At 40.6% G+C, this 23,252-nt stretch overlaps 1 protein-coding gene across 12 annotated transcripts in view; it reads right to left on the minus strand.

Moving 5' to 3' along the window:
- The window catches only part of celf1 (cugbp, Elav-like family member 1), a 75,684-nt gene extending 58,048 nt beyond the window's left edge, over nt 1–17,636 (minus strand). For 10 of the 12 annotated variants that reach the window (XM_039794604.1, XM_039794610.1, XM_039794609.1 and 7 more), the window contains exons 1-2: nt 17,447–17,636; nt 7,733–7,854 (exon numbers count right to left, since the gene is read on the minus strand). In XM_039794604.1, coding sequence (XP_039650538.1) covers nt 7,733–7,836 — 104 coding nt within the window. In that variant the 5' untranslated portion in view covers nt 7,837–7,854; nt 17,447–17,636. The remainder of the gene's footprint in view (nt 1–7,732; nt 7,855–17,446) is intronic. The other 2 variants (XM_039794608.1, XM_039794616.1) reach the window with 2 other exon arrangements.
- Nucleotides 17,637–23,252: the final 5,616 nt, after the last annotated feature.

Raw genomic sequence — 23,252 nt, forward strand, 5'->3', positions numbered from 1 at the left:
TCAATCTGCAGTGATGTTTTGAAATGGAGACACATGGATGTGTTAGCTCGGGGTTGGCTTCGCCCGAAGCTGCTTGCTGGCTATGCAACATTAGCTAATGTCCGCTAGCATACGTACAGGCTAACTATAGCCAGTTAGCTTTGTGTATAACTAACTAACTAACAAAAACCATCTCGTAGGAGCGAAGTTTAACGTTTCATTCAATAAAGTTATGGTACAAAAGGAGCACTAACGCCACAAGTCTTATGTTGACAACGTGGACGCAGATATAGGAAACTCCGAAGGCAGTTGTAATATTTACCTAGCCGGCTAGGCTAATGCTGTTGCGCGTTAGCGAAGCGTCGGCGTATCGTTAGCTAGCTGTCTAAACTTGTGAAAAGCTGAACAGCATCCCCGTCCAAGTAATAAATAAACACCAGGCAAATATGTTGTTACTGGAGCTAGTAGGCTACCATCAAAACGTGAGATATCTAATCATGATATCAATCATATCTGTGTTTACAACCATCGGAGGATTTCACAGGTGGGACTGGCAAGTTAGCACATAGCTAGCATGATGCCTTGTATTTTCTAGATCTAGATAAGTTTACCGGTACTTATCTGAACTAACGACATGATCACTGTCACTAGATATAAATAAAACATTGACTTTCACTTGGTGCTATTCACGGACAGTAAAAAACCCTCTTCCTGATCCCAGTCAGTCACCATAGTTCTAGTACTAGGCTGATACACGTCTCCCCAACGTGACGTCATCACCGAATTACGGAAAAAAAAACACTAATACCAAAAACCTGACAAAAACTGGCCTTTAACACTATTTGGAGACATTTTTAACAATGATATACATATATTGAGTGCTATATGTACCTATTAATCAACAGTGGTGGTTAACTTGCAACATGGGCTTTAAAGCAAATAACTACATTTACCCTGAATCCAACAATTTATGGGTAGACATGGTGTGCTAACCACAGCTTAACCAGCTTTACATTATCATTTTAGCGCACATTAGGTGATGGAACTTGGATAGGACTTTTTTTGCAAACTTGTCCTGTGTTTGAATCGCATACTTGAGCTAGTGTTGCACAATTCCTAAAACTGGCAGCAGTGGAATGGGAGCTGAAGAGGCCAAAGCACAACACTGCTGTGATAACACACAATATGAGAAATACCGACACTGCAATTAGTGAAAGCCTGCTTTGCCCAATCTACTCACTCTGAATCTAGCTACCCAGTAGGTGTTAGTTACCCGGAGTCGACCGTCTGTTAGGTGTACAAAGACTGACCTTCTTCCACAAGTGCTCTACAGCTGTCACACTTTCAGCAACTGAAAAAATGGGTCTAAACTAAGCTTAAACTAAATCTTTGTGAGTGTAAATGGTTTGGATAGAAATCAATAATGGATATAGAACAGAGGGTTTTTTTAATGCTAAAAAAGTACCCACTTGGGTACTTTTTTAGCATTAAAAAAACCCTCTGTTCTATATCCATTATTGATTGATACTGCAGAATGAATAAAGGGGAAACACAATGGGTACTTACCCATTGTGTTTCCCCTTTATTCATTCTGCAGTAAGTCCATGAACAAGGTAACTGTCTGTAGTTAGTTCACTTCTGTAACAGCAGGACAATCGAGTATCTGTTATCGAAACGGCTAAAGTCAGTTGAAGTGAAGATAGAATTGTCAGTAGCCTAGCGGTTACAAACATGCTCAGCAGTCAACAACATGCCAAGGTGCTGACTGATTCGGTGTGTTATATATTAATATTAAAAAATATATATTAAAAAATGTATATTAAAATTAATACTGGGTTCAAGCAGTGATGCTGTTTTTACCCTATAGTTCTCCGTCAAGTTTGCATGAAGGGAGTGAGCACTTCAGCGGACTGCGTGTAAAAAATAGTGACAGGTAACTGTAATCAGATTACATTTTTCTGATAACTTCAGTAATCAGTTACTATATATATATATATATACATACACATACACACACACACAGTACAGGCCAAACGTTTGGACACACCTTCTCATTCAATGCGTTTCCTTTTTATTTTCATGACTATTTACATTGTAGATTCTCACTGAAGGCATCAAAACTATGAATGAACACATATTTAATAAGTGTGAAATAACTGAAAACATGTCTTATATTTTAGATTCTTCAAAGTAGCCACCCTTTGCTTTTTTATTAATAAGGGAAAAAATTCCACTAATTAACCCTGACAAAGCACACCTGTGAAGTGAAAATCATTTCAGGTGACTACCTAATGAAGCTCATTGAGAGAACACCAAGGGTTTGCAGAGTTATCAAAAAAGCAAAGGGTGGAGAATCTAAAATATAAGACATGTTTTCAGTTATTTCACACTTTTTTGTTAAGTACATAATTCCATATGTGTTCATTCATAGTTTTGATGCCTTCAGTGAGAATCTACAATTGAAATAGTCATGAAAATAAAGAAACACATTGAATGAGAAGGTGTGTCCAAACTTTTGACCTGTACTGTGTGTGTGTGTATGTATATATATATATATATATATATATATATATATATATATATATATATATATATATATATATAAATAAAACATAACTTATGTTGGCAGTTCATTTAACTGGTCTTGCAAATTGTATTCTTCACCTGCTAGCTAAATTGCACGTGGCTGTTGATTCAATAGCGATTGCTGAACACCCTTGCTCACGTTTGTATTTTAGGTGCATTATTTACATGCTGAAGTAGTTACACTGCATTAAGATAATGTAATTAATAGTGGGTTTATTGTTATTTGCTACAGAATGCTTAGCCTATATGTCAAGATCAAAGTTGGCCTATATAGTAACTCAAAAAATACAGTTCAATCACAACTGAAAATATGCCTCATTGTGTGTGTGAATAGAGGTGAATAAATATATTTGTTTGTGTTGCAGCGAAGTGTCAGTTCCGTTTCATGGGGGGGGCGGTGTTCGGACCTGCCCCCACTGCTAAAAAAAATCCTAAAGGAAACACTGAGAGCCACCACTAAAGATGTCTTTTGGAGGGTGGAGGTCTGCCCATTATTTATGTCATCATGTGACATGATACAGTAGCTGTGGTAGGCAACACACATACAGTATGTGCGTGAGTGCAGGGATTTTCCCTGATCAAATCAGTCAAAAGCAGTTAAAACTGTGGTCTGTCATGTTTGTATCCTACTGCGTTTAGTTTGACAGATCATTAAGTATTGCTGTACAAGACGTCTCTTTTTCGTACCGTCTTTACCCTTTTATTATCACTCATAATATGCGGTCGATTAGTAGTCTTACTAATAATGTTTATAATTATTTATCTATTTGTGAGCTCTTTGCAACACCAGAGAGCATAATATACATGAGAATTAAAAGTGCTGCAAAACTGCATAACTGACTGACAGCAGCAATCACCAGAATTTGACTTCCACATGTGAGTCCTCATGATGCAGGATGACAGTCACTGAAACTGTCCAATCAGTATCAGTCTGTAACTTTGTTTACTCCTCTTGGTTTGTCACTGTGAACATGAAACTGACCAAAACTAAAACATACCTGTTAACCATGTATTACATGTATTACCATGTATAATTTTTAACCTTGGTCCGGACCAAATTAATTAAACATGTGTAATAGCACCCTAAGCTCAAAAGAAACTATTGATATATATTAAAAAAAATTGGCTTCTCGTCTCTGCTGCTGCTGCTGCCTAACGGGCAGTAAAAGTGCTTAGGGCCGTCTACAAATTACAACACCGAAAAGAGATGCAACAAAAATATTTATTAATTTAACTTTTTTTTTTTTAAGTAAGTGCTGTAGTGTAACTAGCAGGAGACAAGTTATAATTGAGGTAAGTTTGGAGACATTACCTTATTTAATCATTAAATTAATAAATATTTTTGTTGCATCTCTTTTTGGTGTTGTAATTTGTAGACGTCCCTAAGCACTCTTACTGCCCAGTAGTAACAGCAGCAGCAGCAGCAGAGACAAGAAGCCAACAGGCAAGTGTTATTTACATAAACTTCTGGTATACTTACAAACTTTCCAATCCATCGTTTTATGAGTGCATAACCTATTTGTACTAGTGTAGAAGTTTGGTATCATTTCGGGCATTATTAGTGGGATCATTTACGAGATACAAATGTGGATCTATTAGCCCCTGCGCTAAGCTATTCAGCTGATAACGCTACTCTATGCTAACTCTCCCAATGTTCGACCCAGGTGAAAAAAGCTTCTGGGGGGTGTTTGGCTCGAGGTCATGGTGCAAATTACCCTAGGGTGAAATTACTCCAAACCATCACTTTAAGGTTGTGCATGCAATGGGAGGAGTTCCAGAAAAGGTGTCAATGATGTTAGTATATATCAGGGCTCTAGAGTGCGACCAATTTGGTCGTAAATGCGACCACAATTTGTAAGGGTGCGATTAAGATTTTTCCTAGGTCGCACCGGTGCACCTAACGTCCTCGCATCCACTGCCTCTCCACGAACGAAGCGATGTCGTTTATATCGATATGGTTCTGTTAAGCCGTGCCTGTGTTTGGATCTCTCCTCCGCGCAGCCCCGCCCTCATTCACTCACACACGGCTCCCTTGCAACATGGAGAGACACAGCGCCACCGGTCCAAACTGCTTACATTTGTCCACAGTTTGAATTGTTATTAACACAGCTGTATATTGTTAAGTATTAGAGGGAAACCTGTATTGGTACCAGTGTTGCTGCTGGTAACTCTCTGTTATTGCGGCCGCCACGGCGAAAAACACATTAGAAGTTATTAAATGCAACTAGCTTCAGTTCGTTGAGTAATGGCATGTAAGACGGAGCCTGCTGGATCATAGTTCATAAAAATGCAGTGACGATACAGACATTTCATAGCCTACACAAGACGGGTGTAACGCCGCTTTCATATTCATAATGAGTCAGCCGTCACTCTCTGAGTAGCATACGTTTCAGTCCATTGCACTCCCCCTCTCTCTCTCTCTCCCCCCACTATGTCTTTCGGTCTGTTTTTTTTTTTTTTTTTTTTAAGATTTCGGCCTTTATTTTGATAGGAAAGCTGAAGACATGAAAGGGGAGAGAGACGGGGGAATGACATGTAGGAAAGGGCCGCAGGTCGGAGTCGAACCTCTATATTTACCGACTGAGCTATCCGGGCGTCCTCTTTCTCTTTTAATCGGTCTGTTATTGTTGTTGAAAACAAGTGAAGGAGCTTTGATAAATATACATATACATATATATATATATATATATATATATATATATATATATATATATATATACATATACATATATATATATATATATATATATATATATATACACACACACACACACAGTACAGGCCAAATGTTTGGACACACCACACTCATTCAATGAGTTTCCTTTTTATTTTCATAACTATTTACATTGTAGATTCTCACTGAAGGCATCAAAACTATGAATAAAAACATATGGAATTATGTACTTAACAAAAAAGTGTGAAATAACTGAAAACATGTCTTATATTTTAGATTCTTCAAAGTAGCCACCCTTTGCTTTTTTATTAATAAGGGAAAAAAATTCCACTAATTAACCCTGACAAAGCACACCTGTGAAGTGAAAACCATTTCAGGTGACTACCTCATGAAGCTCATTGAGAGAACACCAAGGGTTTGCAGAGTTATTAAAAAAGCAAAGGGTGGCTACTTTGAGGAATCGAAAATATAAGACATGTTTTCAGTTATTTCACACTTTTTTGTTAAGTACATAATTCCATGTGTTCATTCATAGTTTTGATGCCTTCAGTGAGAATCTACAATGTAAATAATCATGAAAATAAATAAACACATTGAATGAGGTGTGTCCAAACTTTTGGCCTGTACTGTGTGTATGTATATATATGTATGTGTAATTATATATATATATATATGTTTTATATCCTAGGCTATTTATTTCAGATAACTTTCATTTACATGTGTTGCAGCTGTATATTTTCAAACTGGTAAAGGAAACCCTGTCTTTGCATTTTATTTTAATCACAATCTGTTTTAATAAAAGAGCTTGTGAAAATTGGCTTTGACTTAAAACTGAACATTTAGCCCACTTTGTAAAAAAAAAAAATACAGAGCTATATATCGTGTATCGCCATTTAGCATTAATGGCGACGCAAGGAAATATTTGGGTGCACCTAAATTTTGTGCTGGTGCACCTAAATAAAAAAGTTAGGTGCACCAGTGCAACCAAGGCTAAAAGTTAGTCTGGAGCCCTGTATATACACAAATCTGGACACTTTCAAGGACTTCAACTGGTCATTTGGTCTACTTTCAAGTCACACAAGCTATTCAATGTGTGTATGTGTTAGATAAACAGTTTGTGTTGTGGATTATGTGTCAATATGCCTGTACTGTACAACAAATTGCCTCTCGGGGACATTAAAGTCTAAGACTGACGAAACGTGTTAACTCTTTAGGCAAACTGTTTTAATACGAGTACGAGCCTGTGTATGCTATAGGTGTGTCCTATACCTGAGAATTCACAGATACACACGTTACACAGATGCAGGGAAGCCAGGCTTAGAGGATGTTCAGTTATTGTGGTTTTCAAACAATCACTACAACCAATTTCTAATATAGCAGATGAGATGTATTTAGAGTCTAGGTGGTCATGACATGTTTTGAAACCATGGAGCCATGCTAACAACAGGTAGTAACTACGACTAGGGATGGGCATGATTAATCAACAATCGATAACTGATTATTAAGAATTTTGTTGATGACGTTAATTTGTCATCGATTAAATTAATACTGGTTGTAATACTGGTTGCGTTGAAGCAATTCATTAATTATTGGCAGCAATTAAACATTTTACCACTCGGGGGCAATATTTGACTCCATACTCAGTTACCTGGCTGAGAGTTTCCGTTTTGATTTCAAAAGTAATCATGAAGAGGACACGGCGAAGTGTGGCGTGGCACCATTTATTTTTTTTAAACAACTTAGTTCACTGCAAACACTGAGATGCCGTGTATAAGTACAACACGGCCACGACTCAAATGATGTAGCCTACCACTAAACAAAGTGTATCCGAGCCTGTTAATGTCGGTCGCGGCCGCGGTGCACCCTGCTCTCAGTCTCAAACTAGCATAAACTCGGCGTTAGCATTGAGGAGCTGTTTTCGGCGGCTGGACTGACAGTCACCAGGTAGCGGTTGTGTCTCACCCCAGATCATGTCAACATGCTTATCTTTCTCAAAACACATCAGTAGACTGGTGCAGAAGTTGTATCTGAGTTAGCCTACTGGTTATTTTTTATTAGGCTTTGTCCCGTGCCTTGGATAGTTTACATTCTGTTTAAGAACGCCGGCTCGCAGCTACAGGTTCTGCTGCTTCAGAGCGCCGCACCGCAGTGCATATATCTATAATCTATATCTATAACCTCCAGTTTAACTGCCACAAGTTGTTCTTCTTGTTATTAAGATCTCATCGAGGAAAAACACGCTGTATTTTTGTATTTTCATTGCATTTTTTATTTATGAAAAGTAAAATAATGAATTTTAATATAAAAATATTAATGATTAATTGATAGTCGATCATTATTTCTCCCGACGATCGACGAAGAAAATTTTATCGAATGCCCATCCCTAACTACGACAGATTGATGGACTGTGTGAGAAAGAAATATGGCTGCATGGTATTAACAGATTTTCTATAACCCCCTGTTGTCCCCCAAACTGCTATTAAAGCTTCTTACCCCCCGAGTGCCAAGTTGGAGACTTCTGAGGAAGGAAGGGGGAGTGTGGGCTGTCCAGTCTGCTCTGGAGACACATACAGGGTTTCAGGCTCCAGGCTATCCATCAGGGCCTTGTAATACAACTAGTAACACAAACACAGGACACAACACACCAGAACCAGACACACAAAAACAATTACAAATAAATACAAACAACAAATATTTACACATGTAACACTCAACACATGAATCAAGCTAAAGTGGAACACAGACAGGTGGAAAAAAACAGGAACTATCTAACTACTACAAGACTGATGAAGAACTACCGCTAAGATCATGGGCCCATATCACAACAGAGTTCAACTTATAGGGTCTTTCCATGCCAAGTAAAGCTATGATGACATGCGTTTTCAATAGTGGCTCACAGAAGGAAGGAGCCGATCTGCTGTAAGGCCAAACATAACCAACCCATGATGGTCCCGCCTCCATAGGTTGTGTTATGCTTGTGCTGTGGATTACAGAGAAAGCTCTGTTTTAAGTAAACGGACTGCGTTTATATAGCGTTTATCTAGTCTTAACGACTACTCAAAGTGCTTTACACATTGGTGGCTGAGGCTGCCAAACAAGGTGCCACCTGTTTATCAGATAAACATTCACACCTGATAGCACAAAATCTCTGTGGTTTTGGATTTTAGTTTATCTACTATGTTCTTGTTCGCACTTTCAGATATAAGCATTGTTTTATGGTTTAGTAATTGCTTTCAAATGTGTCAGAAGTTCAGAACTGTATAGTAAATGCTGTATATAAAATGCTGATATAAACATTTCTGCTGCTGCTGCCTCACATTAAAAGCTTTCCACTGGCAAACCATTGGGAGATTTTAATTGTGAAGTTACAGGAAATGCAATGTATTTATCATATACCCCTTGTGGCTTTGTCTTAGAGGTAAAGTGAGTCGCCCCTCAACAACAAGATTGGTGGTTCGATCCTATCCTCCGGCCACATGTCAAAGTGTCCATGAGCAAGATAAATAGATAGATCTAAACCCTGAGTTGCTCCCCAGACGCTAAATGTAGCTGTCCACTGCTCCTAATACTGGGTTCAATGCAGTAATTGCATTTCACTACATATTACTGTATGTGACGATTAATAAAGAGTTTCTTTTAAGTTTATTCATACACAGGGTTCAACCAGGGTTGACTGTTTGAAATCGATCAACTCAGCTTCACGACTCAGGTCGAGGGGTGAGTTGGACCAGGGTCAGACAAGGGTCGATTTCAATGTGAATTGTACACAACCAGGGTTTCTAACAACCGGGACGGGACAAATTATGTGATTGGTTGGAAATGCAAGGTGGGGGGGGCACAGTCGTCACAGGTCGCCACACACTTTGAAAAAAAAACAACATAGATTTTGCTTTACGCTGGGTATTCACAGGCATCTCAACAACAGCGGGAAGCCGACAGCAAAGCCTAACTTTACATTTAATTAAATCAAACAAAGATAAATGTTCTTCCCTCGTCTTAAAATGGTCATAAATCGGTACTAGAGTAACCCTACTTCCTTGTTTACTGCTGCAATGAATGAAATGGAGAGGAGAAAAGAGCATCTGTCTCCACTAAATCATCTGTTAAGGTAAGGTTATTTATTTGTGCTTCAGAACGTAACCACTATGAAACAATCATAAAATAAGCTTTATTTCTCTCTCTCTCTACTGTACAATGACAAAGTCCAGTAGCTACAAAACATTAGTTCTGGTGGTGTACAGCTTTTTTTCTTCAAATGCTATAAAATTGAATATAACAAACCAAAATTCAATGAACGTTATCATTAATTTTATCTGCATATAATGTTGTATGGAACCCATAAAACATATCCCGGGCATGAAAATGAGTCAGGGGTGAAAAAGTTGAGAAGGATATTACCCCTCTAGGGGGGTCCGGGGGCATGCTCCCCCGGAAGAAAATATTAAATATTCCATATTTTAAAGCATCAATCTGATGAATTTTGAGATGCATTTTTTGCCAACCAACAGTGTAATATTCAATATGCACTCATTAAAGTTAATTTGACTGGCAAAACAGTTCTTCTGACATTACACAATAATAAAAGTCATAATTTTTAAAAACTAAAAAGTTTTGGATACATTTTTACTTCTTCCAAACATATGTTAAATAAAGAGTCAATGTGGATTTACATATTGCAATAATATCATAATCCTACAATGAATAATTGTGAAAACTAAACTTTACTACTTTGGCCAGGTCATCATCAAAAAAGCGAATTAGCATTCATGATTTTGTCCATGTTGATATTAGCTGCTTTATTTACATTTATTAAAAACATTGCATTGTTTATCTTTTCATATAGCTAGACGTCTAGACTTTAAATACCTGCCATGCTAATTCCAAACAGACAGCTTTGTCAAGGCAGTTTGGGCTTCAGATAGCTTTTACACAGTGGCCATCTTTAATGACAAATCATGTTCCGCTATGAACGTGCACACATGTATTGGTTTGTATCACGGTTGGTCAGTAAAGGAACAGTCGCGGTGGCGGTGAACGTTACCGATAACATACTACTATTCAGAGTAGCGGACGTTGTAGCTTTTAGCAAGCATTATTCCCCCCCGGACCCCCGCCCCGGCACCGCTCTCATTTCGGCGAGAGACCCCCTACTTTGCATCCGATTGGCTAGAACTCGTTTCATTGGTAGGTGGAAGTTCGATGATTGGTTAAATCCAGCGCATCAAAACAAATCCCATGTAGACTTTTTAATTTATATATTTTTCTAAAATAGTCATACGCCAGAAATCAGGCACCAGGCCTGAGTACTTAACCCCCCCTCCCCCTTAAACATTTTCTCATCGAATCTACACGATTCACGTAAGTCACCTATTTTGGTTTCAAAACGGCGAATTTCACCGAAAGGTGAGTGATTTTCATGTCTGATATCCATGCATCCATGTTAATTTTCTGCAATTTGGTTTGAAACCCATATTTCTGATATAAAAAACTTTTTCAAAAGGGTCAAATTTGATCCGAGGACAACACAAGGGATAAAAGTCCATATACCTTGAAGATACTCAGAAACATGTAGCTATTTACCTCTTAAATTTTTTTTTATGTTGGACGTGAGGACGCTGACGTGAATATCACCGCTTCACAATCTGCGAAATTGATATTTTGTTGTGTTTTCTAGTAAATTAAGTACCCTAAGTTTTAGATTAGGTGTTGGTCATTCTCAACACCTTTCTATCCCCTGCTGTGACTTATCAATTCTGGACTCTGTGCTGCTGCCAGCCTGTGTAGCGTAGCTACGTTACTCACCGTCGATCAACTGTTAGCTTCAGCTGGCTAACGTTAGCTGTCAACCTCCCGACTAACTGTTACCGCAAGCTAGTGATCTAGCGAGGATTATCCCTTCAGACCACAGTGGACTTCAGTGGACTCTCCATCCAAACTCCCAACTGGACCTTCGTCTGTCATGACTGCCGGACTCTTTCAAGTACATGTACTCCCTGTCTCCGCCGATCACTTGGTAGCTTTGAAACACCTGTTCAGCTGTCAGCTTACGCCAGCTAGCTTCTGTTAGCTTCCACCGACGGCTCGCCCAGCACATCTGTTCGCTGCGTAGAGCTCTTTTTCCCGGCTGTGAAATTACGATTCCTACGCCAAGATCCGCCCTTCAATCACTACTATTGGCCAGGCGGCATCCATGCTTACGCAAGGTAACGTAACCCGATTTGTTCAGGTCTTATCCCCTGACCAATCGGCTATCCTAACCTTAACCACTCAAGGTCAAATGCCTAACCCCAACCCCTGGCGTGGCCATAGTGGGATTCGTAATTTTGCAACCCGGTCATTATGTTTACCAATACCCGACCAGTGGCATGCGCGGACCCCCCCCCCCCCTAAAAAAAATTATTTACGAGAGTCTCATTTTCAGGTCGGAAAAGCCGGATTTCCGGAAGATTTACACCACTGAAGGTAACTTCAGGTTCAACCCAGGGTTTTGTGTATCACAACGGTGGATTACTTGTTACCGGGTTAAATCGCTGTGGTAACTTATGCTGAACACCTAACCTGCTCGGGGAAATTAGCCACAGTGGCTGGTGGATGCCCCAATTTTACCAGCCACTTATATTTTTTACCTGCCACTTTTTCCGGAATTCAAATTTATAAAAGAAAATGCACTAGCATATTTTGAATTGCTTCAATACATTATTATTAATACATATTTTATTAATACAGGCAAATAAAAAGTGATGTGAAAAAACACCTGTGAGACCATGGTAACATTGTGTTTGGTCAGTTTGGTCATATTCTTCAGTAATTGTAGGCCTACATGTTTAATGAACAAAAACAATATTGACTCATCTCTCAGTAACATAGCATTAAACAGTCCATCCAGGATTTCACGGCCTTTTTTTGAGATTGTTGTGGCCCAAAATGCCTGATTTTGCGGGAGCTTTTGATAAAAGTTGCGATGTCTTTTGTATTTTTCTTGCAATGAAGTTGCGAGAGACAGTGAAAGTTGCCCTTTTGTATAGTTCTTTAAAAATAAAAAGGAAACTTGTTTCGGGGAGAATAAAACTACTCTGGGCCGAGTTTTCCTAGTAACCTTACCAAAAAGGCTCAGGATGCTGCAAATGTTGGTATAATATGAAAATGGCTGGTGGATTTAAGACAAAAAATTATAATTTATTCAAATCAAATGTGAACATATGTGTCAGTGGCTTGTTGATCTTTACATTGTTAGTTAATTTCCTATTCTGGCCTGTGCTGGGACAGACATTCATATGGTTTGATAAGGTAGTTATTGGACTTTAACTTATCATTGAACTTACAATAACAAGCGTATCTGTCCTCAATTTAGGTAATCGTGTCGTCTCATCTCCGGTTTTTCCTGCATCCACCGTGTGTGTGTGTGTGTGCTGGTGGCGGATGCTAATTTCTCACCCTGCTACTGACCAATCAATACTCGTTTGATGACCGTTCTTAGAAGATCCGGTAGAGCTCGGTGCACGGAGAGAGGTGCGCTCATAAAAGTTAAAACATTCAGAGACTGACCCCGAGACTAACCCCGTTAACATTACCTGATGGGTATTGTTATCAGGGTGGGAAATTAGCACCCGCCACCCGCCAATGGCGGGTATTTTTTCAAAGTGGCGGGTGACTTTGCCTTGTTTACCAGCCACCGTGGCAGGTGGATTGTAAAACATTCCTTGTAACGGATTGGACAGTTTTTGTCAAAGAATGCTGTTATTAAGTAAGAATGCACAATGCTTATAGGAGTCGCGTTACGTTACTGTTAATGAATCCCCAAAATGTCCAGATTTTGCTGCTTCATAATAAAAACATTCAAATACCAACATAACGGAGGACCTTTATTGTGAAGAACTTACAGGAAATGAAACTGTTCACAGCCGGGGCTTTGACCACGCATAGTCGAGCAGCTAGTTTTCAGCACTAGTCCGTGACACATGTAGCTAGCTAGCTGAGCTGAGGTACAGACGAAAGGAACATTATCTGTTAAAAAATGTGGCGACATATCCCCGGTGTTAAGAGGCCCGCCGCGGAGTCAGCAGTAGCTATGGATGTACAAACAGTTGAGAGCCAAGTAAAGAAAAAGAGAAGGTACTTCTCGAACAAGTGGTGCATTGACAAACGTACAGCGAAAGACCATGCAAAACATTTCAGACCGTCCTGCCAACCTGTATACATTTTAACGTCAATGTAATGATGTTTAAGGAGCTGCTGCCGTTTTAATCCTGTCGGCTCTCTGCTGCTCAGTTCTACCCCGCGACTGACGAGACACACACACACACACACACACACACACACACGAAAAACCGGAGATGAGACGTACAGGATGACCTAAATTGAGGACAGCTACACTTGTTATTGTAAGATCAATGATAAGTTTAAGTCCAATAAGTCCTTTATCAAACCGTATGAATGTGTGTCTCAGGCCAGGATAGGAAATTAACTAACAATGTAAAGATCAACAAGCTACTGACACATAATAAATAAATTTATATTAATAAAATATGTATTAATAATAAGTAATTTATTAAAGCAATTAAAAGTATAATAGTGCACTTTCTTTTATAAATTTGAATTCCGGAAAAAGTGGCTGGTAAAAAATGTAAGTGGCTGGTAAAATTGGGCCTCCACCAACTACCAACCACTTTGGCTAGTGGGCAAAAAAGTTAATTTCCCACCCTGATTGTTATGAAAGACTTTCAGCAGAGGGAATTACGTATAGGCTATTTGTTGGCTTCTTGACCCATGCGTTGCCAATGCGCACATCGGTTTAAATTATGTTTTTATATTTTTTTATTTTCTCTCACGATCGCTTACCAGTGCCAGGGTTGCAACTGAAATAATAGGCTAAAGCAACGACAGTTTATGGAAAGCACAAGTGTATGTATGGTCAGGTCTTGTGCCTGACTGATGGGGAAGTGTTATTGATAAGCCTTGTGATTTACACATTTACAGCGTCTGCTATTTTTTGCCAGCTTTCCTTCCTGTTTTAGGAAGCAGTGACTGTATTGCGTTTTGCCTGAAAAATCGTGTCTGTGTTCTTCATATTTATTAGGGATGCACCGAATATTTGGCCACGGAAAATTTTCGGTTTTCGGCCGAAATAATTTTATCACCGAAACAATACAGCCGAAAATGTTGTGATGACGCAAACAGAAACCGCGACCTGCACGTGTGTCAGTACCCGATCCACCTGCAAAGCGTCTCCTAAGCAAAGAGGTTGAGACGGACCACGGAGTGAAAAGTACGCTCTTAGAGTCTGTCAGCACACGTTTCAGTGAGATCTATTCAGATCCTCTGCACTTCATCGCGACTGTACTTGCTCCGCATTATAAAGACCATTACTTGGATGCGGAAATAAAGCAGGGCGCACGAGAAATGATCCAGGCCGTGATGGATGCGGAGAACCCGCTTGGAAACGGAGACGGAGCGCGCACGGAGCAGCGCAGAAAAAAAGACTCGTCTCTCTGCACCAGATGAGGGGCATGCACCCTCGTTGTCTGATATGTTCAGTGAAATCCTGCAAGAAAGTGCCTCAAATAATAATAATAATAATAACAACAATAGGTAAGCTATTCTGTTCTTAGGCTACTGTATACTGTATGTGACTATCAGATTGTAGCCATATTTCTGCTAGATATTTTTTTAATTAAACTTTAATATTAATTTATACAATTGCAATGCCTTGATTTTAGTAAAGTTAGTACACAGTCATAGCCATATATGCAATGGTACTAATAATTGGCTTAATTTCTTTCGGTGTTTCGGTTTTCGGTCTTGGTTTCCTCTTTTTTCGGTTTTCGGTTTCGGCCAAGAATTTTCATTTCGGTGCATCACTAATATTTATGTAGAATTATAGTTTTGCTCTTCTTATGTAAAATATGCGGCTCTGGTAGATGTTTGCGATTGGTAATGGTGTGCAAACACCGCCTCTTTTATGGGAATGCGTGCATCGCTGGATTGGGAAACCCTGGGTTGATTGAACTAGTTGTTAACCACCGTCGTGATACAGCTTATGCGGGACCGCGGATGTTAGGTTAGGTGAAGCCGGGTAACTGAAATAAATCCGGGGCATCTTGATTCGTAGTACAGGCCTCTGGCGTTGTATGGTCGATGTTGTGTTGTAAAGTATCAGTGTAAAAAGTTGTCTGACAACACTTTGAGCTAACCGGCTAACTGCTAGCTCTCGCCACCTAGCTACACCATTCACGTTACACCTGCACGATCCAAATTTTCTTAAAAACTGGGGTTTTGACAAGGACAACATACAAAGAGCGGAAGGGAAGGGGCAAAGCAGACATAACGCACCAGATGTCAAGCTTTATCTTGGAAACGTACTTGCATTGACCCAAACTAGGAACTGTGTAAAAAAAAAAGCAACGCCGGTTATAGACCCTTTGCACGTGACGTCACACTCTACTCACACAAATTATGAACGCCATGACGGACGGCGGAAGAGCTATGCTGCAGACGGAGCAGTTTGAGTGTTCACTCATATAATAAAATGAAATTTCTTGTTGTGCGGTGGGCTTCTGTAGGCTTTGTGTTATGTCTGGTTTGAGTCATTGTGTTAACAAGGGGAACGCACTTCTAAGGTTCCTTCGATATTTAATGTATCACAAACTGGCCCATATTAAATCACTCTCAACGTAGAGCTAGCTAACTATTAGCCACATAATACTAGCGCGTTAGCCTGCCTAAACCGCTCCTATTTAGTTAAGTTTGTCTTCGTATTTGAATGGTGCACAACCTCCCTTCAATTTCACTTTATGTGGCTCTAAGGGGAGTTTGTCTTTGCTGCTGGCTGCAGACTTTGCATTGAGCTCAAGAGGTAATTGCTAGCTAACGTTAGCTTCCAAGATAACTTGTGTTATTTATACCCGAAGTCAGCTGTTGAAATACACTAGCCTGCTCAGAGGTTGCTTTTAATACAAAGGGAAATTCAAATGTTAGTACAAGTTATTCACATCATGAGTTTGATCATGATCTGTCGTGTGAGTCAAAGCTGTGTTATACAGTAGTTGGCTTGGCTCAGAGGGCAGCTAACTGTCTCGGTGTTATGAAACGCCATAATCCTTGATGTGTTTAAAAGCTTTGAGATCAGCACCAGTGTATGGGGATACCCCATTTTCCACATAGTGGTACAGATCGTGTGGACTGAAGCTGAGAAGACTGCGATTTAATGAGGTCTGTGAAAACGGAGGGAGGAAGAAGGTAAGGGTCTGTATCCAATCCTGCAATCTCCAACTTCTCAAAATACTGCTCTTTGTGAGCACCTACCAGATGCCCTACCTCGATTGATAACGGCATGCCAACTTGTTGTTCAATAGAAGAAGCCATAAAGAAGAAGATAGTATTATTATTATATTATTTAGTGTTATTTATTTTAAACTGATTGAAACTAATGAAACTTTCTGCCCGTCTAATACACTGTTTAACTTGTGCTTCCGGTGATTCTGTCGTCCGTCATGGCGTGGTCACGTGGTTTGCAGAGGGTCTATAGGCGGATCTTCTGTACAGCAGTATTGCGGAATCTCTGTGTAAAAGGCTGTAGTTTTACTGTTGAGTCCTTACTGCGGCTGTGCTGTTGGGCACATTATGGTCCTATTTCAAAGCGATTTGTCCACCTCTAAAAAAACAGATTTGTTCTAATACCTCTTTTGTTTACATGTTAATTATATAATTATGTGATTGCTCAACATTAAAAACACATACACTTTAAAGCACCACTTCTCTTTAGACTTTGGTACCAATAACTTTTGCCAGAAGTCTTTTGATTCAGCTTTTACCAGCAAGCCTTCTTTATGCGAGTGATGACAGATCCTCCTATATGTGGGAGGAGTGCCAGTGACATAATATTCTCTTTTTGGGTATGATATACAGGATAAACAGCAAACCTTTCAAAAGCACAGCTCGTACCGTTGCTGGTTAACGGTGGCACCAGAAACATGCATAGCTTAACGTTATTTAACCAGAGAAACTATCATGACGTAATTTCATAAACACATCACTGTCAGTAAGCTATGTAAACTGTCATATTATTAAACTGCCGTTCGGCCCACATTGAGACTGGACAAGCACTAGTGCTAGCTAAATGATCGACCACACAAGCACCGTGGGTATGTTATGGTATGGTAACGTTAGCTAGCTAGAATAGCGTTTGATAACTTCAAATGACCAACTTACCCGTGTTTTTACGCCACTGTTAATATGACTTGTGCTTAAAACAAAATGTCGTTTTGGATGTTTGCTTAGGATATATCGTTAATCATGCTGTACTTTTGGAGACAAGCCGACTACTAGCTACATAGGTGAGTAACTTGTGGTCTGTCACTTCAGACATTTCGCTAGCTAGCTGTGTAAAATGGCAGTCTCTCTCTCCTGCTGAACCAAAGCTGGGGCCAGGGGGTGGAGGGGCCAGGGGGCTGGAAAAGAGACAACATTGTATGTGCTATTTGCTTCAAGATATATTTTAATAGCTGTATGAAGATTATTTATCAATAGAAAAACATGAGCGATAATTGGTATATAGTGTTCTTTGAGTCGTCGGTGTAAGTGCACGTGACAATTCCCTGGGTTAAAGTGTAACGTGGTACAGTCCATACCTTCCTTAGACTGTAAAAAAAGACCATAATGCGCAATCATTTCCTAATTTCCAACAAGCTCTTGATGTGGTTTATGTGTTATTGCTAAAAGCCTTTATTGATGCTTAGAGGGAAAATTCGTATATTGCAGCAGAACAAGGACAAAAATAAGTACACATACATAGATAACTTAAATGTAGGCCTAATGTTTTGATCAATCAACATTTGAAACAATCAACTTCACTAGAAATGAAATAGCTCAATAAAGACATTTAACATTACTAATAAAACAAATATATTATCTATTGAACAAATTGACAAATAGGGCTCAAATACATAAAATGCAGTAAATGAAGTAGTGTGTGGTATGACCAAACCTGTATTATAAACCTCAAATACATTTGACAGGTTAAAAAAAAAAAAATTGATCAGTTGGCCTTTCAAAGGTTGCCATGTCATTTATTATTAAATAAATACATACATAATTAAATAAATATGATAATGTAGAGAGAGCCGGTCATTATAGCAAATACAACACCGACAGGGTGATGTAGGACCCTACATGACGTAAAGGTTATTACGAGGCTACTTACCAAATAATTAAATAATTTGACATACACTTGATTTAAAAAGGATTTTATTTTTTTAATACGATTGTATTGCTTGCTCTAAAGAAAATAGTTAGTTCTGTCTCCACGTTTGGAACACTGCATCCATAGCAATGTAAACTCTGTAGCCTAGGCTACTTAGCATTATAATTCACATTAAACCAGAGGTTTAGTAGAAGTAGAAGTATAGATACTAGGGTTTGAAAAGACTTCTGTAGAAGTTGAAGTATCAACTCAAGCTTTTTACTCAAGTAAAAATGTAAAAGTACTGGTTTCAAAACTACTTAAAGTATAATAGTAAAAGTAACGTAAGGGGAAAAAAATGCCATTAAGGAAAAAAGCTTAGCCCTCACCACAGGGGCCTATAGTGCCCTGTATACCCCAACTTCATAAAAAAATTGGGCCATTTTTCTAAAGGCCATAATGACTATAATGTTATATTAAAATCATACTTGCAAACTCAGAAGGGCTGAACAATGTGACACATCTCTTCTCTCTCTCTCTCTCTCTCTCTCTCTATATATATATATATATATATATATATATATATATTTAAAAAAGGAGCACCTTGTTCAATTGTATTTGTCTGTTCAAAAATATAATGTATATATAAATACCATGTTTACTCCAGCTGCAAGCTAACGGTAGGCTAATGTTACCTGCTGTCGAGTCTAGTGTTGACTAGCGTCCTGTCCGGCGATGTTTCAGTTCCCTCTAACGTCCGTTTTTGGAGCATCAGAGAGAAGCGCAGTCATTTAAGTGGCACCTAATAAGGCACCGAAATCCGTGTTGCTATTGTTAAGGCACTAGTGCTAATTAGCACCGGGTCTGTACAGGTGCGATGGATCGCGTACAAACCAATAGGGTGTCGGAATGGTATATGTTTATACTTCTCATCCAACCACAATCAAATTCACTCTATCCGGATGGCGCAATTTATCTGAATAGGTTGTTTTTTTTGTGTGTGTGTGTGTTTTTGAACAATGACAAGCCGGAATGAAAACAAGCCGAACTGAAATAGGAGTAAGGAGGCTATTTTTAAAATGTAAGGAGTAGAAAGTACAGATAATTGTGTGAAAATGTAAAGAGTAGAAGTAAAACGTCTGCTGTAAAATAATTACTCCAGTAAAATATACATACCCAAAATTTCAACTTAAAGGAATATTTCACCGCTGGAAAGCTGAATATATCTTTAAATTGGGTAACTTATGTAGTAGAAATGTCAAATTTTTTTTTAAATTGGTGCCTTCTAGGCCGAGAAAAGCCAGAAAATGTGTTTTGGTCTTATATGGATGAAAAACACCAAATCCCAGAATGCACCTGCTTCGTTGCTTTGAGTCCACTCCCAAGCCACGTTACCGGACCGACGACAGACCGCACAGGGGCACTCAACTCAACCTGCGTGTTTTATTGTCATTTCAACCATATACACGAAAACAACGTTTCATCGTGACTCAAGTGGTGTTACACATTTAACATATATAAAAACGAAATTATATAAAAACGACAACGAAACAGGCTACATTTAGTACACCACACTTTTTCTGCTGCGTGAAAGTTCAGCTAAACGATACTATCATTAGCGCTGTGGGCTTGTAAACACCGAGCATAAACACAGCCGTGGAATTAGTGTGTAATGTAGAATTGGCGGTAACAGGCCACCACCCCACCAGCAGTTAGCAGTTAAATGGATACAAATCACCACATTTCTGCACCACTCGGTGTTAACACAGCCCACCTCTTTTACCCGGCGACAGAGCATCTCTAGCTCGGAGGGCTAGCAGTCCTGGTAGCTGGACAGTCCGGTACACTATTCAGGCATGTTTTCATGTTGGATGTAGTCCAGTTTGTGGTCTAAATGAGCGGACACTTGCAAGCAGGATCCGTAAAGTTCAGCTAACGCATACTAGCATTGGTGTAGCTAAACACGGAGTATAAACACAGGCGTGAATTAGCGTGGAATGTCGAATGGTCGGCATTTAACAGTCACAAGCTCCACCAGCAGTTAGCAGTTGCTATTTTTATTTCTACACCAGTCCAACTCCACGGGGCGCGCGCCCGCCCGGATGCCGTTGCTGGATAGTCCCGGTCCGAATTCGGTTGTTCAGGCATGTTTCCACAACAACAAAAACACAGCAGGAGTTTCCGTTGAAGGAGGATGTAGTCCAGCTTGTTGTTTAATGAGCAGACACTTGCAAGCAGGATGGCTGGGACAGGTGGACAGCTAGCGTTAGCTTTCCACCTAGCCGGGAGGATGTCCCCTAGCCGGCTTAGCGGCATTGAGCGACACCGCTGGTCTCCGTGCAGGCGTAAGCTCACGAAGTGTGCCGAGTATTCCGTCTGTAATAATTCGTTTCCTCCATATTCTCCGATCTGTACCGATGTATCCGGGTGTACACACGTCTGGTAGTTTGAATGCAGATAATTGTTGTAAATGTTTTCTGCTGAAAACCGAAAGCCTGTTTAGCGAAGATTCAAGATGGCTGACAGTCGTTTTATCGGAAATACCTCGGCCAGACTCGGCAGTCCAACCCCCTGTGGGCGTGTTGAAAACATACGGAAGTAGATCCTACTACTGGCTGTAGTCCTTTGCCTCTGGCCCAAAAATCTTCCAATGACGCAAAAATCGTCATTTTACGTCATCGGAAGATTTTTTCCAGGCCCCAAATGCAGAAATCTCTCGTCTCAGGGTGACATGAGGGAGGGAGGCACGGTCATTCAGAAATACTATCAGGTTTCTACTGATACAAAGCTGAATGCTAAATCGCTGAAGTATCCCTTTAAGTAAGGTAACGAAGTACACTTGACACTTGGCATTAAACTGAACATTTCCGTTGACGGTGAAGTAGCCTAAAAGACAAAGTGAATGGGACTTCTTTGGCAATATTTATATGGATGTTTCTGTCCTCATTCATCTCGTTCTTGCCCAGGCGCTGCATTTGACACACTTGGAAACACGATGTTACAATGTAACCGTTGTCCCTACGGCTGAAGTTATTGTGTAGCGATCCTACACTGTATGAAAAAGAAGCGATATGCGCTCACCAGATGTCTTGCCTTGCCTGGATTTTCCCCACTTTTTGCCACAGCCGATTAATTAACCAGATTTCTTTCTGCAGATTGATGGATGTCCTCCAGAGTGATCAGAACAGTGTCCATGGCAACGCTCTGCTATACATGGCAGCATTCTGTTATGCAGAATTATCAGACGTGATTGACCAATCAGAATCAAGTATTCAACCAAGCCGTGTAATAATTTTAAATGTATGGGGCATGGTTATCTCACAGTTTTAGACCAAAGCCACTAGCTAGTCGCCCCGTATCACCATCACATCACTATCTTCCAGAGAAAATAAAACATGAGGTCAGCAGATTTGCTGGTTCCCAGATTAACTAGTGCACAGCTGTCAATCCTCTCCCCTGAGGACCTGTTGATATTAAGGGCACCGTTGATCTGTTGGTAGGAAAACTGTAATGGGTCCACTGTGCTGGGTAGTGAGGAGCAGATGTAATCCTTGACCAGTTCAAAAGCATTTCTGTCACAAATTCCAACCGACGTGAGAGGACGCTGGCGCTGGTTATTCGCTGCTTCTCCGTCTGCTATTCGTCTGCTATTCGTCTGCTATTCTCTTGTGTTTGTGTTCACTGTACCCCCTACCTCTGGTCAGCCTCTGTACCTCTGGACAGTCTCTCTGCTGGTTCCCGAAGCCGCCTGGGGCTCCTTGACCGGACTCTTGCCTCGTCGGTTAGCCGCTAGCTAGCTGCCCCCGTTCACCAAACGCGTGGCGGCAAATCCTTGCTGCCGGCGGCTAACCCGTGCTGACCTCCTCCTCATAGGCAACCTCCACCAGATGCGAGCGACCAAGACTAGACATTCCTCTCCCCCGGTCATGCTGTGGATCATTTTGGCAATCACCTCATTCATCCATCTCCACCTCCACCTCTGTGCTCCTAGCCCACGGCTAACCACTATCAGCGGGCTCTCCGTCCCTCCGCTTCGGCATCATGATCAAATATTCAACTCTGCAACTGGTCCAATTCGTCAACTACTCCATTCCATCCTGCATCCCAGTCATCAAACAGCTCGGACTTCTACGTCGGCGCCGTTACATCCACAGAAGCTCTGCGCCGCCAAGTTTGTTTTCTTCCACCACGGACAATCCATTCCATCCATCTGGTCACCTGCCCGCTCTGTTGCACCTGTCCCACGTCATCTGAATGCTTCACCCACTGGTTCACATAGGGCTGAACGCATCATCAGGCTACACAGAAAACCCGGACCGGACTACAGTGCTTTCCCCACTTCACATACACTCAATCATACTCTCCAATCATTTGCTAATCGGCTCACTGTCCCCCTCAAACTGCAATACCCCCACACCCCACGACCACACGCACTGCTAACCGGGACAACCTCAGATCTCTCCAGCCTGCCCCCATCCCACCACCCTCTCACCATGCCAACTTTGCCCTCCTCAACACCCGATGCGCCCAACAATAAAGCCCCTGCCCTCCATGAACTAATCCTCGACAACACTCTTGACTTCCTTCTGCTCACCAGAAACCTGGCAACAACCCAACGACTTCTTCTCCCTCAACCAAGCATCCCCCTGGCTACAACTACATCTGCAAACCCCGCCCCTCCCACCGTGGAGGTGGCCTCCCCGTCATTTTCAATCAGAACTTCCGGATCACAGAACTCACCCTCCCCTCAGTATCATCGTTTGAATATCTCCGCCTTCAAAACTCTTTCCTCCATGACAGTCATCCTCATTTACCGGCCACCTAAACCAAATCCCT

The sequence above is a fragment of the Perca fluviatilis genome, chromosome 3 (assembly GCF_010015445.1).
Source record: "Perca fluviatilis chromosome 3, GENO_Pfluv_1.0, whole genome shotgun sequence".
NCBI classification, from domain to species: Eukaryota; Metazoa; Chordata; class Actinopteri; order Perciformes; family Percidae; genus Perca; species Perca fluviatilis.